The sequence below is a fragment of the Primulina eburnea genome, chromosome 8, assembly GCF_022965805.1.
Source record: "Primulina eburnea isolate SZY01 chromosome 8, ASM2296580v1, whole genome shotgun sequence".
Lineage (NCBI taxonomy): Eukaryota > Viridiplantae > Streptophyta > Magnoliopsida > Lamiales > Gesneriaceae > Primulina > Primulina eburnea.
Window position 1 is genome coordinate 164,241 of NC_133108.1, and position 16,125 is coordinate 180,365.

Genomic DNA, 16,125 nt, shown 5'->3' on the forward strand with positions numbered 1-16,125 from the left:
CATTTTTTCTGCTCAATGCATCTGCGACCACATTAGCCTTCCCTGGGTGGTAGCTAATATCGTAGTCATAATCCTTAACCAGCTCTAACCATCTCCGTTGTCTCATGTTCAGCTCTTTCTGGGTGAAGAAGTACTTCAAACTCTTATGATCAGTGAAAATCTTGTACTTCTCTCCATATAAGTAGTGCCTCCAGATCTTTAGAGCAAATACTACTGCTGCAAGCTCGAGGTCATGAGTCGGATAATTCTTCTCATGCACCTTCAGCTGTCTGGACGCGTAGGTCGTCACTCTATCATGCTGCATCAGAACTTCACCCAAACCGAGCTTCCAAGCATCTGTATATAGCACAAACTCTCCTTGACCTGATGGCATCGCTAGAACAAGCGCTGAAGTCAAAGCTTGTTTCAGCTTCTTAAGACTCTCCTGACACTCTGATCCTCGAATAAAATTAGCATTCTTTTTCATCAAGGCAGTCAAGGGTACCGCAATCGATGAGAAGCCTGAATAAACTTCCGATAGTAACCGGCTAGACCCAAGAAATTGCGGATCTCTGTCACACTCTTAGACACTGGCCAATCTCTGACTGTCTTGACCTTGCTGGGATCAATCTCAACTCCATCTCTAGAAATAATGTGGCCAAAGAACGCCACTCTCTTGAGCCAAAACTCGCACTTGCTAAACTTGGAATATAACTGTCGGTCTTTCAATATTTGCAGAACCGTTCTCAAGTGCTGACTGTGCTCCTCTCTATCTTCGAATAGATCAGTATATCATCTATAAATACTATGATGAACTGATCCAAGTACGGCTGAAATAATGAGATCCATGAAGATCGCTAGCGCACTGGTCAACCAGAAAGGCATTACCATAAACTCCTAGTGCCCATATCGAGTCCTGGAAGCTGTCTTGTGAACATCTGACTCTCTCACCTTCAGCTGGTGATATCCTGAACGAAGATCTATCTTCGTAAACACAGAAGCTCCCTGCAGCTGATCAAACAAGTCTTCGATTCTAGGCAATGGATACTTATTCTTGACGGTTACTCTGTTCAGCTCTCTATAATCAATGGAGAGTCGCATACTGCCGTCCTTCTTCGTCACAAATAATACCGGTGCGCCTCATGGAAAAAAAAACTCGGACGAATAAAACCCATGTCCAGCAACTCCAGAATCTGATCCTTCAGTTCTTTCATCTCTGCAGGTGCTAGACAATAGGGTGCCTTAGAAATTGGCACTGTACCCGGAATCAACTCAATAGAGAAATTCACCTCTCGGTGTGGTGGAATGCCAGAAACGTCCTCAGAAAATACGATAGGAAAGTCTCTGACAAGATCGACATCCTCTAACCTCTGACTGACTGAATTAGATAATGATACAATGCTCGCTAGATATGCTTGGCAGCCTCTCTTCAAAATTTTCCTCGCACAGATACATGAAATAATGTGCGGGATTTGCTTGTTCCTTGCTGCCTCAAAACAAAAGACTTCCCGCTGGGTGGTCGAACAGACACTGACCTCTGTCGGAAATTTATTGAAACTCCATTCGAAGATAGCCAATCCATGCCAAGAATGATGTCAAACTCAGGCATCGGTAATATAATCAGATCTGCAAGAACAACATTCTTCTGTAAACGAAGCTCCAGATTCCTCACTATCTTCGTAGTAACCATCTGATCACCAGAAGGAATCGAAATCCTATAGCCCAAATCGAAGTCCTCTGGTATAATTCTCAGTCGCTCGACAAATGTCTCGGATATAAATGAATGTGTAGCTCCTGAATCTAGCAGTGCATATGTAGCTACAACTGAGATAAATATCCTTCATGTGACAAATATACCATCAAAATCATTCAAGCCTAATAAATTCATGAAATTCTATCACTAATAATCTAAGATTCTCGAAAATTACTTGAATTTATCGCAAAAAAATCTCGAAATAACACATTTTGACCCACATAAAATTCAAAAATTACATCTCAGTCCTTGTTATTCTCGAATTTATCAAATTTCACCCCTTGAGTTTCGAAAATTAACTATTAAGTCCTCAACATTTTCTGTTCTTAACAGATCGGGCCCAGAATTCTCGATAATCACAATTTTGGCCCTGGAATTACATAAATTACAGAACAGCCTCGAAACTCCAGAATTTGCAAAAAAGACCTTGAACTTTTCGGATTTTGCAGTTTAGTCCCAGAATTTTTGAAAATTCCAGATTTCACCTTGGAACTTTCGGTCAACTCAAATCCAGTCCCTGGACTATCTAAAATTACAGTATGACCCCTGAGTTCTTGGCTTTATGCAATTATACCCTCGAACTTTCTTTTTTTTTTTTTTTTAATTTATGTTCTTGGGTCGTGCCACAGAATCTCCAGGTCAAATGATTTGTTTGAGTTCTTTTGCTGAAGTTGAGTAACTTGTTTCACCAGTCGAACTGAATTCTCTAACTATTCCTCTATCTAAATTCCAAAATCCTATCGTTTCCGATCACATTGAATATCTCACAAGAGAAAGCCTTTAATTTTCCATCAACAAGTTGGAAGTCTCCATTCAAAGCTCTGAATTTTGTAGCTGACAATTCACTCAGAAGTCTTGGACCATACGATGAGATACTCAAATTTGCACCTTTTATTTTGTCTTTGGTTCCACTCTCATACAATGAATTGGAATTCTCCGGTCTAATCTTCTCTAAAGCTATAGCCAATGCATTTATGGTATCATAAACCCATAAACCATAAATATTGAGCTCCATAATCGGACCCGTTGAATTTATTATTACGACAACAATCGACAATTCACTCTTTTCATTACGGATAGAAACCGACAAAAATGTTTTGTTTGAAGTTATTATTACGTTAATTGTATTCTAACATAATCAAGTTGATTAAGTTTGAAATAATTATCATTTAGAACTAGTTTTTCGACACTTGTGTATATTATTGTATCTATAAAATAGTGCGTAAAATATACATTATTCATATGTGTTATTTCATATTTTAAGTTTTACTACATAAATCAAACTTTAAAAATTATTACTAAGAAGTATATAATAGATATCAGAAATATAAATATATGATGGTTACATTTAAACAATTTGCTTTATAAAAAAAAGAAAAGAAAAAGAAGATAAATCAAACAATTTCTTGTATCTCTAATCGAATTTCATTCATTCAATTATTATTTTTTAAAAAAAAAATTATTATGTTAGGTAAAATAGTTGTCACAACAGGTTGAGTTCGCAACAAATCGGGCTTCAAAAAAATTACCTAGATTTTAACTTTAAATTAAAAAGACCTAGAAGACCCATTTTACCCATTTTTTATTTAATTACCGAGAAGACCCATTTTTTTATTTAATTACCGTTCAAAATCCAAACACGCTTCTTCCATGGCGACCATACAGCGTGATTGGTCTGTTATCGGGAGTCCCTTATACAGAATAGGTTTTGGAGGGAGAGTTATCACCGTCACGGTGACGGCGGAAGGAAGAACTGTCGATCGGTGGATTGTGGAAAACCTACGTGCTGGGCCAGTTGCTGTAGCAGCGAGAAGGCAGCGTGACAGGGACCATTTGGCTCTGATTCAAATTTGTTCAATTGATTTGAGGTGCTTGATTTATCAGATCGGTATCGGTAATGAATTTCCGCGGTCTTTGCTCGAGTTATTTCAAGACTTCGATCCTAATCGACCGATAGTGGGGATGTCGGTCGACGGGATCGTTGACAGTCTCTGCACGATGTTTGGAGTATCCTTGAATCCGTATGCTGTAGATGTGAGAACACTTGCTATTCCATTTTATGGATCTCTTACTGATCGTTGGCCGATCCACCATTTCAGTTGGACCATGCTTGGGCTCAATTACAGGGTTCCTAGCCCTAGGTATTGCATGTGGTGGGCACGCCGTCTTCGGCCAACGCTTGTTCTAGTCGCCGCGCTGGATGTCCATGTCACGCTGAGGATTTATAGTTCTTTGATGTCCTGGGCCGGCTCCAGCTCCTCCGACGCTGGCTCTGGATGAGGTATGATTTGTTTTTTCTTTTTCCTTTTATCTGTCCTTTCATTTGATTTTTGCTCATAAATGTCCTGCATATCCTATGACATGTGATTTCTCTGTCATGCAAGAAAAGTTTCTTGGTTTTATGGTTTCCTTTCACAAATTGTGGGTTGTGGATCCCTGAAAGTGAAAAATTGACTTGATTTTTTGGTTTGGTATCTCTGGAAGTTATGTGGGAAAGTAAAAGAAGACACCTAAAGAAAAATATTAGACTTTCTTCCATGTTCGGTTAGTTTTTATGAATCACTATCCTATGTATGTGTCATGGTCCCAAATGTTTGAAGTTAATATGTCAAATTATTTATGTTACTTATATTATTTTCGTTTGTTCAAAATGTTCTCGAGGCATATTTTTCCAGCAGAACCTGCATTCTGTTTAAACATTAGCTTCCATTATATTCGAATATGAGTTGTATCGATAGTTATGATCGAAAGATTTTAATGATATTACTTCCATACTTGTTAATGTGAAATTTAAATTGACAATCACCGTTATAAGTTGATTAAATAATTTGAAAGATAGTCAGACATGGTTATTTTGTGTATGTAAGTTCATCAATACAAGTTGATGTCAACTAGTCTGCGTGGCTTTTCAATTTTACTTTTTTTTTTAATAGAACATAGAATATGTAACACAATAAATTGCAATGATGAAGCGGATAGAAAGGAAAGCAAGTAGTTAATATTTTCCCATAGCTCCTTTCTTGGATTTTTGCATGGCGAGTTTTGTGGCAAAGTGTGTCCAGAGGGAAAAATGAATGCCAAAATTGTCCTGAAGTCAAAATGCTCTACGCAAGCCAAGACTTACTTTTGTGTACTTCCCCGGCAACCAAGCAGGGACTTGGGCCTACGGACCTGACTACCCTACATACCGTCTAAAGTCTGCATAAATGTTTTTTTGTTAAGTTTGAAAAAGTGCAATTTCACAGAAGGGCGAAAGATGCTAATTGACAGCGAGGTTGCAGACATGCAATAGCTTGGGAGTCATTTGATTTTAGGGTTGTATATTATGGAATTTATTGGATGTGATTTGTGTTCAAGCTCTTTTTATAGTGGTTGCCTGCTGGTGTCTTAAAATAGGAAACGACAGCTGTTTTTAAAATATTACTCTTCATATCTTTCATTGCTGAAAGTGTTTTGTAACTTTACGAAAGAAGCTACCTCTTTAGTTTACGTATGGGTAGCGCCTGAGATGTTAGGTTCTAGTGCTTGGTTAGAGATTATACAAGCTGTGCTACCAACATCAAAATTCGAGTTATAATCAGAACTCTAAAAAATTCGGTGTGGTATTCTGTCCACTTCTAACAACTTTTATTTTGATTTTATGTTAGCAACTTATAGCTCTTGTTTAGGTGCCAAATTTTGTTCTCTAATTCATCATTAATCTTGTGGTGAATTTGGGAACGGATGCATGTTCTTTTATTTAAACGGTTTAATTAAAATGAGTAGCTTCCTTAAATATTTCTATTGTTTGTAATGTATTACCCAGTTTCACTTTTCAGGTTAATATGGGTTAAGGCCTTGTAAACTTATGTGCATGTATGTGATTTCAATCTCTTGCCAAGTGCCACCTGGTACGCACTCTGATATTGGTAATTGAGACGCCATTCTCCTTACCAGTTGAACAAACCATGAACAATGGGCCTGCCGATTACTCCTCCACTAGTCAAGTATTTGATTGCCAACTTTAATTGATTCTCCATATATTTAAAGCTTATATTTTATTGTAAAATTTAGCTGCAAAACGAACCACTTCTATATCTGCCTGGAGTCACCATAATACTTCCTAAGCAAATCTCGTATGTAGGGGAGAGGGTGATGGCAGCAAATTTTCAGTTCCATTTAGGTTGAGATACTTGGAAAGTGGTTAGTCTTCTATGGAATAGCAGAAGCAACTTTTCTACTTGAAAACTAGTAATGATATCAATTGCCTTCAGTCAGTGGTAATTTAGTATTATAATGTTTTATACAGTTCTTGTAAATAAAGTTTTGGGTCTTAAAATGTTTATTTTCCCTAAAATAAAATCACTGAAGGGATTCTTATGAATGTCTGGTATTTCATCTGTGTCTACTTCTTGTCAACTCTGTATCATTAAGTCGTTCCACACTTGGCTTTTGGGATATCACACGACTACTCATGGGATGCTTATAAGTTCAGTTTCATGATTTCCAGTGCTAGAACTATTAAGAGTGGAGTGCACTGAAAACATGGATGACCATATGTTGAACTGGGTGTACATAAATCTGTGTGAAAGAGATGGACATCTGGCCGAATAATGCGTAGGATAATTTTGGGAGGGATTGGTTCTCTAGTGAGAGCTAAATGTTAAAAATTGTCCATATTTCATAGCCATTTGAATCCTAAAGTGGAAGATATAACATGTGCTCTATGGTTTGATCTTTTATAGAGACTGCATGACTTTCGTACTGAGTTGAAGGAATTAAATGTCGAGGAGGGTAGTAGTTTTCTTATTTGAACTTTCACAGGATATTCACAGGAAAAAAACTCGAATTGCCTGGCTCATCCCTTCACACTGATGTAACTTTCTTTTGCAGTATTTCTCTGTAGATCCGTGTAAAAAGATAAATTCTTCTTTTTGCATCCTCTTTTACTTCTACTGCTATCGTAATCCTATGTCTTTGCTACTATTTGAACTCAGATACAAAATGAATTATTCCACTATTTCAACAAGCGGTCTCTTATTTTTCGAATGATTTGGTTGTGAGAATGGTATACATTTTTGCGTGCTACAGTATTGAAAATGGGGGACCTCAATCACAAGGTGGATTTTTGCTTTTGTTACTTTTTATGAGAATGGCATCTTTCATAACATGAAACTATGGCACTATTTGATGTTTAGATCTGTCATTCATCATCCACTAATCCTAATCCCCTCTTACCATTATTCGATTGTTATTCTGTATTGCTCTAGCTATTCTGACTACATCTCTCCTTACACGTCCACACATTTCATGTTGCCGGTTTTCATCTGTGAGATTCATGGTAGATGGCTGTGGCAAGTGATCACACATGTTCCGACTCTATCCTGAGGGGACCTTTCGTTAGAATGACCGGTTTTTTATGTAGCTTCGTATTCCCCTGCACTCTCAAACATCAGAAAACTTTAATATTTCTTAGATGGAACGAGATACTCGTATATCACAACCACTGCTGATGATCCTTGCAGTTATTTAATGTACTTTATTGGCATATTCCTTGTATTTGAACAACATTCAGTTTCTATGCGTCTTATACAAGGTTGACTAGTACTGTAGATGCATTATTTGTTATGACTTAAGATGCGATCATATTTTGCATATTGATTCTTCAGATTTTTTGCAAGGGAACGTGCTTATTTTCTGTTTTTGGTACACTATTAATTTCTTTTTGAGAGATCTAATTTTTACTGTTTTTGTCTTAAAACTGCCTGACCATTTACTTTCTTTTCAAAACGTAAGAAAAATCGGTGCATTGCATACCCAAGCACACATAGTTGTCATATCGCAACCTTAATTAGATTTCCCGTGCATTAATGTTGATGGCATAATCTTCGAGATGAAGGTGAGATCGGTGCCTCTCTTTTGATGAGTTCTTTAAAATGCTTTTCATTATGTCTCAAATGATAATTGTTTGATAAGGCTTAAATTTTAACTCGTGCTTTTGTTTTAACTAAGTTCATATCAGAGTTCTCTTATTCCACCATCAAGGTGATGCATTGTCTATGTGGTTTCATTTTTTATTCATTTGGTTCACTTGATTATTTGTTCATGGTAGAAATTCTAACAGTCTAGGACATTCTGACGAGTTTTTATTTTTATTTTTCCTCTTTGAGTCTCATGGAATGTTGACAAGGTTTTTATGGATCCATGATGTGAAACTTTGGAGATATATTCCCACTGTAAATATGCATGAATCATAGTGCATCTTTCGGTTGCTAACCAGTAAAATAGTATTAATATTATCAGCGGTAGAAGCAAGCTTAACGAACTTCAGCATTGAAAGAGCTAATGTGTTTTTATATTTCAGTTATGGCTCGGTTGATGCCGTTAGATGCGAGTTTTTTCTAAGTATTTGCTTGGTGTTTGCAGAGAATGAATTGTTGGAAAGTTTTTTCTGACTATTTGCTTGGTGTTTGGCAGAGTATGGATTGTTGGAAATACACAAAACTGAAGCACTGAAGAATTTTTGTCGAACATCTTTGAAGTATTTTAGAATTTCTTGAATTAAATCTCTGAAGTGTTGGGTTGCTTTGTTGTTTTTCAAGGGCTATAGAGGAAGTTTATTTACACTATTATCAAATATCCATGCATGACAAAGGATGCTGTTTTTCTGATAGTTATACTCGATTTACATAACCGAAATATGAAATGAAATCAGGCCTCTATATAGTAAGGAAGTGAATCTGCGTTGATGATAGATTATAGTTTCTTGACAGATAATGAACCATTATACTGTATAGTCTCTAAAGTATTGTAAAATATTCAATCACCATAGGAGCTACAAAATCACCTAAATGTATGTATTACGATCTATGCCTCACCCAAAAATCAAAATTCCTGCTCATTTATTTATAACAGCACATGTAAGAACAACAAGAAGTTGGTGAGGGTGAAGAGCAGTCACTCCCGGTAAGTATTCATCAAGTTGCACCCTCTCAACGAAAACATTTGTTGATTGTTCTTGCCTGGGAATATATCTTGAGATTTAGCATTATATTTATTGGGAAGTAGAGCCTAATAGCATACAACTATAGATAGTAAAAGCATACCCTGTTAATAATGTGCAACAAAATTAGTACTGAGGCAGAACTCTTGTCCCTAGGGCTAAGAGATTTGGCCCTGTTCTTCTTTAACATCACTCTGATGGCTTCAGCTTGGCAAAGCACAGGGTATGCCCTGTCGAGACGGTTGAACCTTGCACAAGTGTAGACATGGGCACACAATGCCTCCTCTAGTTTCCCGCCATTATTTTCCATCTCTTCTTTCACAGCCTCTGAGCAAAGCCCACAAACCATGCTCCCCGTGAACTTTTCACGCCTTTTCACGTACTCGGGAGTGCACTCCTCGCACATACCGCAGCCCTCGCATTTGGCATCCTCTACCTCTGATATGGGAGATAGGTCGTTCTTGCTTCTTTTTGAGTATAAGGTTTCGTGGTTGATAAGTTCGAGTGAAATTTCTGAGAAAGTTCGACTTAAGGTTTCCATCGAGAAGCCAGAGGATTTTTTAGTAAAGGAGTTGTTTTTTGTGAAGTTTTCTCCAGATGCAATATCCCTATGAGGGGCCATTATGGGATTGATTGAATGTGGAGACCGTACTCTACCCCCAGCTTTTAATTTATAGTGTGCTAGGGATTTGATACCTTTACTCGAGAGTAGTTTGCACGAGTATGTGGAGTTTGGACCCTAGGATTGCATTCATCATGTGTGATGGTGAAATCAACTATAACCAACGAGAAAGTTTTAGAAAATTACTTTGTTTGGTCATATATATTGTCAAAGATATCTGTCCATCATAAAAAACTAAAAATAACGAACTTATAAAATTCTCTCTTCAATTAAATTGCAACTCGCACAAACTTCCACATGCATACTATACTTTTCTGTCATGTCGGTCAGAATAAATGCATCTTCGTGTTTTTTCAGATAAAATGTATCTTTATCACAATATTTTTTTCATGAAGGACGACAAAACCATTACGAGAAAGCAATCAAAGCCCAACAAGATATTAGAAAAGGATATTTAAATAAACATAAAAATAAAGTTTCCCAAGCATCAAATCAATTCACATGAGTCTTGGACTTGAGCTAAAACAGACCAGTGCGTGGCTTTTAAGTTCATTTATCAGTGATGATGAATCGATACATTGCATATAGATAGCAAGTTTTTTGTCTGAGCGAGAGCCTGAGATGTGCTTGAATCCACCACCGGAGATGAGAGTTATTTTAAAAGCTAGAATCATCGTATGTTTTTTACGGAGAAAATTATAATTATATCAATAAGATCTTCTTCAATCCAAATTTTCTATTTTTCAACCTTCATCCTCCAAAATAGAAATCAAGAATCTTTATTTTCAAAAATCTTTTTCAACCATTATCCTCTAAATGTTACCAAATATTCCATTTTTCTATTTTTTTCATTCTCAACCATTATATTCATATATAAATTTTTTGTTATTTACCTGAAGTTAATTCGATAATTGTTTGTAATAAATTTTATAATGTATTAAATAATCTTGTAATTTATTATTAAACGGAACATAATTGATTTTCTATGTTCGAAGATCACGTACTTTTAGTTAATATCAAGTTTTAAGTATATAATAAGTGTTTGTAATAAATTACGTAATGTTTTTTTCACGACCTTGTTCATTATTTATCTTTTTTGTTTCTTACAAAAATAAATTAATGGTAAAAACACCTAAAATAAATAAAAAAAAGAACAAAAAAAATTAGCACTAAAATTAATTAAAGAGAATGAAAATAAAAATATTGAAATTGATCAAAACATAAATTAAAAATTAAAATGACTATTATGCAATTTTGGAGGATGACATTTTTGTAATTTATGTCAACCTCCAAAAATAATACTCTATAGTTACAGTGATCTTTTAAATAGCAGTCTCCAAAAATGAAGAATGGATTTGAAGATGGGTTGGAGCAAAATCCATCCTCCAAATCATCCATTCTGGAGGAGGGTTCTTAGAACCATTGTATTAATGGCTAGGACAGAATTTATTGATTGAAATACGATAAGCATGAGACTAAAATTTGAGTTTCTAACAGATATGTTATCCATGATCAAATTTTGTCAATCTGGTATAAGACTAATATATAGTAATGAATCCAAATCTGTTAATTTATTTCGATAGATAGATAAGTAAAGCTGAAAAATTGAACAAATTCAATATCAAAAGGGCATGCAATGAGGATACCGATGATTAATTCTATGCAAAGATCCAAGTTCTCTTAACAAGTTAATTTGTATATGCAATTCAAAAAAATATCGTTTGCATTTTGTATTGCAATTACTAGAAGGAAATGAGAGGCATATATTCTGAGACCACCTTCATTTTCTTCCATGCATAAAATCAACCACCTCTAATTTCTGCAACTTTAATTTATTCGTCACAGCTTCAAATTGGATACAAATTTTGTGAGATCGAGTCTGCAACCGTTGCATTAAACGCAGACCCTATAATTCTGGATTTCAACTCTTTTTCATTGCTAACTGTTTCGAGAATGAATCTGGATAATAGTTTGGTCCGAGGTTTGGTTTGTCCAAATCCACGGTGTCTTGTTTCAAGCTTATGAGCAAAATAAAATCAATACTTTCAGTGAGAAATCAACAGAGGAATAAAACTTGCGGTTGAAAGAAACTAACCTTATCCATTCCCCTAGTCTTTGGCATGCCTCTCCACCACATGCCTGAGGGAATTGAGTAAATGCAATAATAGGCCATACATACATAGTGCATCATCTAACTTTTTATAAGCATAGACAATTGAATTAATTCATACTTTAGAAGGCTTCCATCCCATACTCTAAAAATAATATAGTTTGTTTATGTGTTTTGTAATATTCAAATTATTAATGACACATACCAATAGTTGATAGACGCAACTCGGAATATGCAAGATAGCTCTCTCAATCTCCAGTAGCAGTAGTTTCCTTCTCTTTCTCTTCGTGTCCTAATACAAGAAAAAAAATATCATTTCAGTTATCATATTTAGCGTGCATATTAACCATTGACTAAAAAAGAGTTCTTGAACTGGCAAAGCTAATTCATTTACCTTTTTAAAGAATGTGAGCACTGACTTAGATAGAACGTTGGGGAGAACGATGACAGATAGCCGCTGCTACTCATCTTGGTAGGAAAATTCAAACCAATAACTTTCAGCTTTGCACCAAGCTAGAGGAAGTTCAGACTAATTTCAACGAAAAGATTGATGGTGTTAGTTATCAGTTAACCTTTGTTTTCGCCTACATTAAAATCTTTTTAATGTAGATCTTTTGTTTCTCAATTATTCCAACTTATAGTTAATTGTTTAAATCTATGCTAGATATTAGTTCTTTTTTAAAAAAAAAAATTAATAAATTAATAAATAACTGATAATAATAATAATGTTCCTATATAAAAAGTAATTCTTTATAGTATTAATAAGTTATGTCCATTTTCTTTTCTTTTCTTTTTTAAAAAAAAAAACAATAAATCTAAAAAGTTCTCTTTTTTTGAAAAAAAAAAAAAAACATAGATCTTAAATGTTTGAGCAAGATGAAATAAAAAAAAATCCTTATTAAATTTACGTAATATTCGTATTATTTATTAATTGATACTTATTTTCTAAAAATCTACATTTACTTTCTGATGAAGAAATAATTATGTGAAGGGTGGTAATTATGCATAATCTTTGGAATATAAATTTAACTATCAATATATATAATGACTTGAGTAACATACTGAAATTAAATTTACGATTAAACCATATAAATCTTATTTTATTTGACAGAAAGATTAACTCCTAAAGCATGATAATAAGCACCCAAAGAGTTACATTTCAATAGCAGCTACTTAAATTACTAAACATGATAATGAAAATATAAAGAAAAATACTTCAACTTGGGATGGAGAATTGGTAGACATGATAAACAACGGACCAAAACTCTATGAACCTACCATTTAAATCCATCCTCATTTGTACCAAATCATGCTGTTCACATGAGCTGTCGAAAGATATTTTCCTGCTTTTTTTTTCAACTCAAACGACTGAATTTCTCTTGTCCGAACATTATAAGCTGCGCAAAGTTTCTCGGAACCGAAGAGAAACACCTCCCCACCACCTAACACACCAAATGGTTTGATTGATTTCAAGCCTTTGAATCTGTCACTCAGAGGTTTCAAATCGGAGCTAAGCAACTTTGTCCACTCTCCAGTTTCTGGATTCATTTCGACAACTTCCATCAGATATTCGCCTGACTGTCTCTGTTTGGACAAATAATAACAGGATAGATTACGACCCATTGCTAGAGAAGCAAATGGAGAAAATTCCTTAATCCTAGGAAATTCATAAATGATTTCAGTCTCTACATTCATTGTCAAAATAGAGGAGTTTCCCATCCAATGCACATAGCCACGAGTTGTAAATGGACGAAAAAACAACGATTCTCGCCCTTTCTTTGATATGTGTTTTATGTCAAGGTTCCTCCAATCATTATCAACTCCTATTGTTAGCACAGATACACACGGTAACCCATTGGGACAAAATGAGAGCACTACTTTATACTTCATGGAAGCCTCATCTAATGCTAAAGTTGTCCTTTCTAGTGAACAAAATTCATATGGAACAGCTTCCCGTTGTTCTGTCAAGGGATTGATAATATAAAGAGCCTCTTTGTCTCCTTTCTTCCCCTCGGCAATGGCCATCACTAGACCATTAACACTGCTTCCAACTAAATAAGAATCCCTGCAGTCAAACTTGCATATCTCAAGACGACCTCGTCGCATTTCAACATAAATACCATTCGCGGTCTTGTTTTCTTCCACGATAATAATTCCAGAAGTTGAATTCCGAAGATGATTGTAAATAAAATCTTTCGTACTGATCATTAACTTCCACTCGTCATAGACACTCCTCATAACATCATGTATAACTTGAGCTGGAAGACGTAAAAGAATCTCGAATACGATCTCTTGAGGAAGACATCTCCACTTGTAAGGATAGACGCACACACCGTTGAGATTATCCACCTGTGCGGTCTTGAAGAAGAATCATGCACTTATTAGTTGAGACATGAATATCCACCGCAAATTCAACAAAACAAACACAATGGCGAAATCATTCAGCAGCTATCAAAAAGCTGATTACTACACATTAAGCCATGAAGTTTCAAAAAAATTTCTCATGAAACTCAAGTTAGCACAAAAAGGTTGAAACTTTGAGAATCGAAAGAAGCAATCTAAAACTGAAAAGAGTATAATCTTCTCATGAAACTCAAAGAAGCATTATCACAATATTCATCACTATTATTTTTTTCAATTACAAAACCCATTACACATTGTATTATATGTATTCGGGTTTGTCAATCTGTAAACACACCAATGTTCAACACAATCACAAAAAAGTTATCAAATAAATAATCACTTAACTGAAGAGAGTCTATAATCTTTTCACCCTAGAACATTACCACAAAAAGGTTGAAACTTGATGTCCCATTAAAATACCTGTTACACCTCTTATTATATGTATTCGAGTTTGCCAATTTGCAAACAAACCAATGTTCAACACAATTGCAAAAAAGATGTCAAATTGATGATCATTGAACTGAAAAGATTCTTTTCACCATAGAAATTTAGCTCAAAAAGATTGAAACTTGATATCCCATTAAAATACCTATCACACCACGTATTTATATTCACAAATATATATATATTATATGGGCTTGCCAATCTGCAAACACACCATGTTTAACGCAATCCCAAAAAAGATGTCAAATTGGTTATCATTGAACTGAAAAGAGTCTATAATCTTAGAAAATTAGCACAAAAAGATTGGAACTTTGGCAATCGCAAGAAGAAAATTAATCGTCAATTATAATTACCTTCGACTTTCTTTCAGAGCCATTGTATGCATTCGATCTTCGGGACATGGTGAAATCGCGGTGGTTGGCGGCGACCAGAATCAATTTTAGGTGTTTTTTAGATAAGAAGTAAAATCGGGAAAATAAATTGATATAAACACCGAGGGCACAATAATCAATAAATATATATATATATATATATATATATATATATATATATATATATATATATATATATATATCAAAACTGTTGGTAAAAACTTATTAAATAAAACCAAATTTTTGAGTTAATTCGGTCCGATAGTTTTTTTCGATTAAATAGTGATTTTTCAATGACCTCTAATGATTGGTGAAATATTTATCTCGACTTTTGCATCAATTTACAAAATTAATGATTTCGATAAATTAATAAGATAATAATTTTTTGAAAGATTATTATACAAATCTATAGTCTCGTGAATATTGTTGTAACGCTCGAAAAAAATCGATCCATGTAAATTGTATGTATGAAAAATTATTTAAATTTCGTATTTATTTTATTAAATTGATTATAAATATTTAAATGATATATTTCAATATGGTTAAATGTTTAAATTGCATTATTTGACATGATTTCATGAAATTAAGGTTTTTTTTCCAGATATTCAATATCAGGCCGGAGAAAGGAGATCAAGGACGACTAAAATAAAAATATTTTTTGATAAATATTTTTAAGGCTCGATAAAATGATTAAATATGATTAAAATTTTATAAAACTGCTGGAGTCCAAATTATTTTATGAGTCGAGTATTATTTTATCTGAGAAGTCAGTTTTGGTCAAACGGATGATTTTTATTAACCCGGAAGTGATTATTTTTAAAACGATTTTTATAAAATTTATTTTATATATAAATGGGCCTTAATGGACCTAATTGACCTAGAATTAAAGGGTCTAATTATTTTTAAACCAGAGTCCTTAAAATCCTAAACTCCTACCAAACTTTTATTATTTTAAAACACCTAAAAACCTAAGAATTGAGGCAAAGCAGCCGTGAACCTCACAACCCACACCAGCACATGTTTTCGAAATATTGGAAGCAAAATTTGAAGGAGTTTCGTCGTCCGTTGGTCCGTTCTTCGCAGCCCACGTCCGCAAACGAATATTCGAGCGTTTTTAACGCAAAGACACGTTTTTAATCCTTCTTTCTACACCATTTAAACCATAATATGCATGATTATTATTTTTAAGTATGAGAATTATTCGGATCGAAATATTCGACGTTTAAACGTTTATGTTCAAAATTTTTGACGTTTATTTACATATATTGATCGTGTTATGAAATCTAAAGGGGTTCGCTGCCAATATTAGTCATTAAAAGTGTTAAGAATTGTACCCAAAGAACTCAATGAAAGTGATGACACCAATTACCAAAACTGAATTGTGATCAGTGCACTCACGCGATCAAAATAATCACAACTATATGAAAGAAACAAGAACGCAATCAAATTACGTGGTTCGGC

The 16,125-nt window shown here is 34.5% G+C and overlaps 1 protein-coding gene and 1 long non-coding RNA gene across 3 annotated transcripts; both read right to left on the minus strand.

Moving 5' to 3' along the window:
- Positions 1 to 10,635: 10,635 nt before the first annotated feature.
- LOC140837618 (uncharacterized) lies at positions 10,636 to 12,073 on the minus strand. The gene is made up of 4 exons (XR_012119426.1): positions 11,841 to 12,073; positions 11,652 to 11,738; positions 11,432 to 11,475; positions 10,636 to 11,354 (listed from the first exon to the last, which is right to left on the minus strand). It is a non-coding gene; the product is annotated as an uncharacterized lncRNA (long non-coding RNA).
- A 435-nt stretch (positions 12,074 to 12,508) lies between these two features.
- LOC140837619 (uncharacterized) lies at positions 12,509 to 14,779 on the minus strand. 2 transcript variants are annotated; one of them, XM_073203732.1, is made up of 2 exons: positions 14,647 to 14,779; positions 12,509 to 13,804 (listed from the first exon to the last, which is right to left on the minus strand). In XM_073203732.1, exons 1-2 carry the CDS (start codon positions 14,692 to 14,694, stop codon positions 12,740 to 12,742), a joined length of 1,113 nt encoding a protein of 370 aa, XP_073059833.1. In that variant the 5' UTR covers positions 14,695 to 14,779; the 3' UTR covers positions 12,509 to 12,739. The 2 variants fall into 2 exon arrangements, with proteins under 2 accessions (XP_073059833.1, XP_073059834.1); XM_073203733.1 differs by having other exon boundaries at positions 12,509 to 13,795; positions 14,647 to 14,778.
- Between the last annotated feature and the right edge of the window lie 1,346 nt (positions 14,780 to 16,125).

Excerpts from the sequence above, each read along its gene's own strand:
- LOC140837619 (XM_073203732.1), bottom strand. The coding sequence starts at position 14,694 with ATGTCCCGAAGATCGAATGCATACAATGGCTCTGAAAGAAAGTCGAAG. Across the intron at positions 13,805-14,646 it reads GCTCTGAAAGAAAGTCGAAG|ACCGCACAGGTGGATAATCT; the intron begins GTAATTATAATT and ends TTCTTCTTCAAG.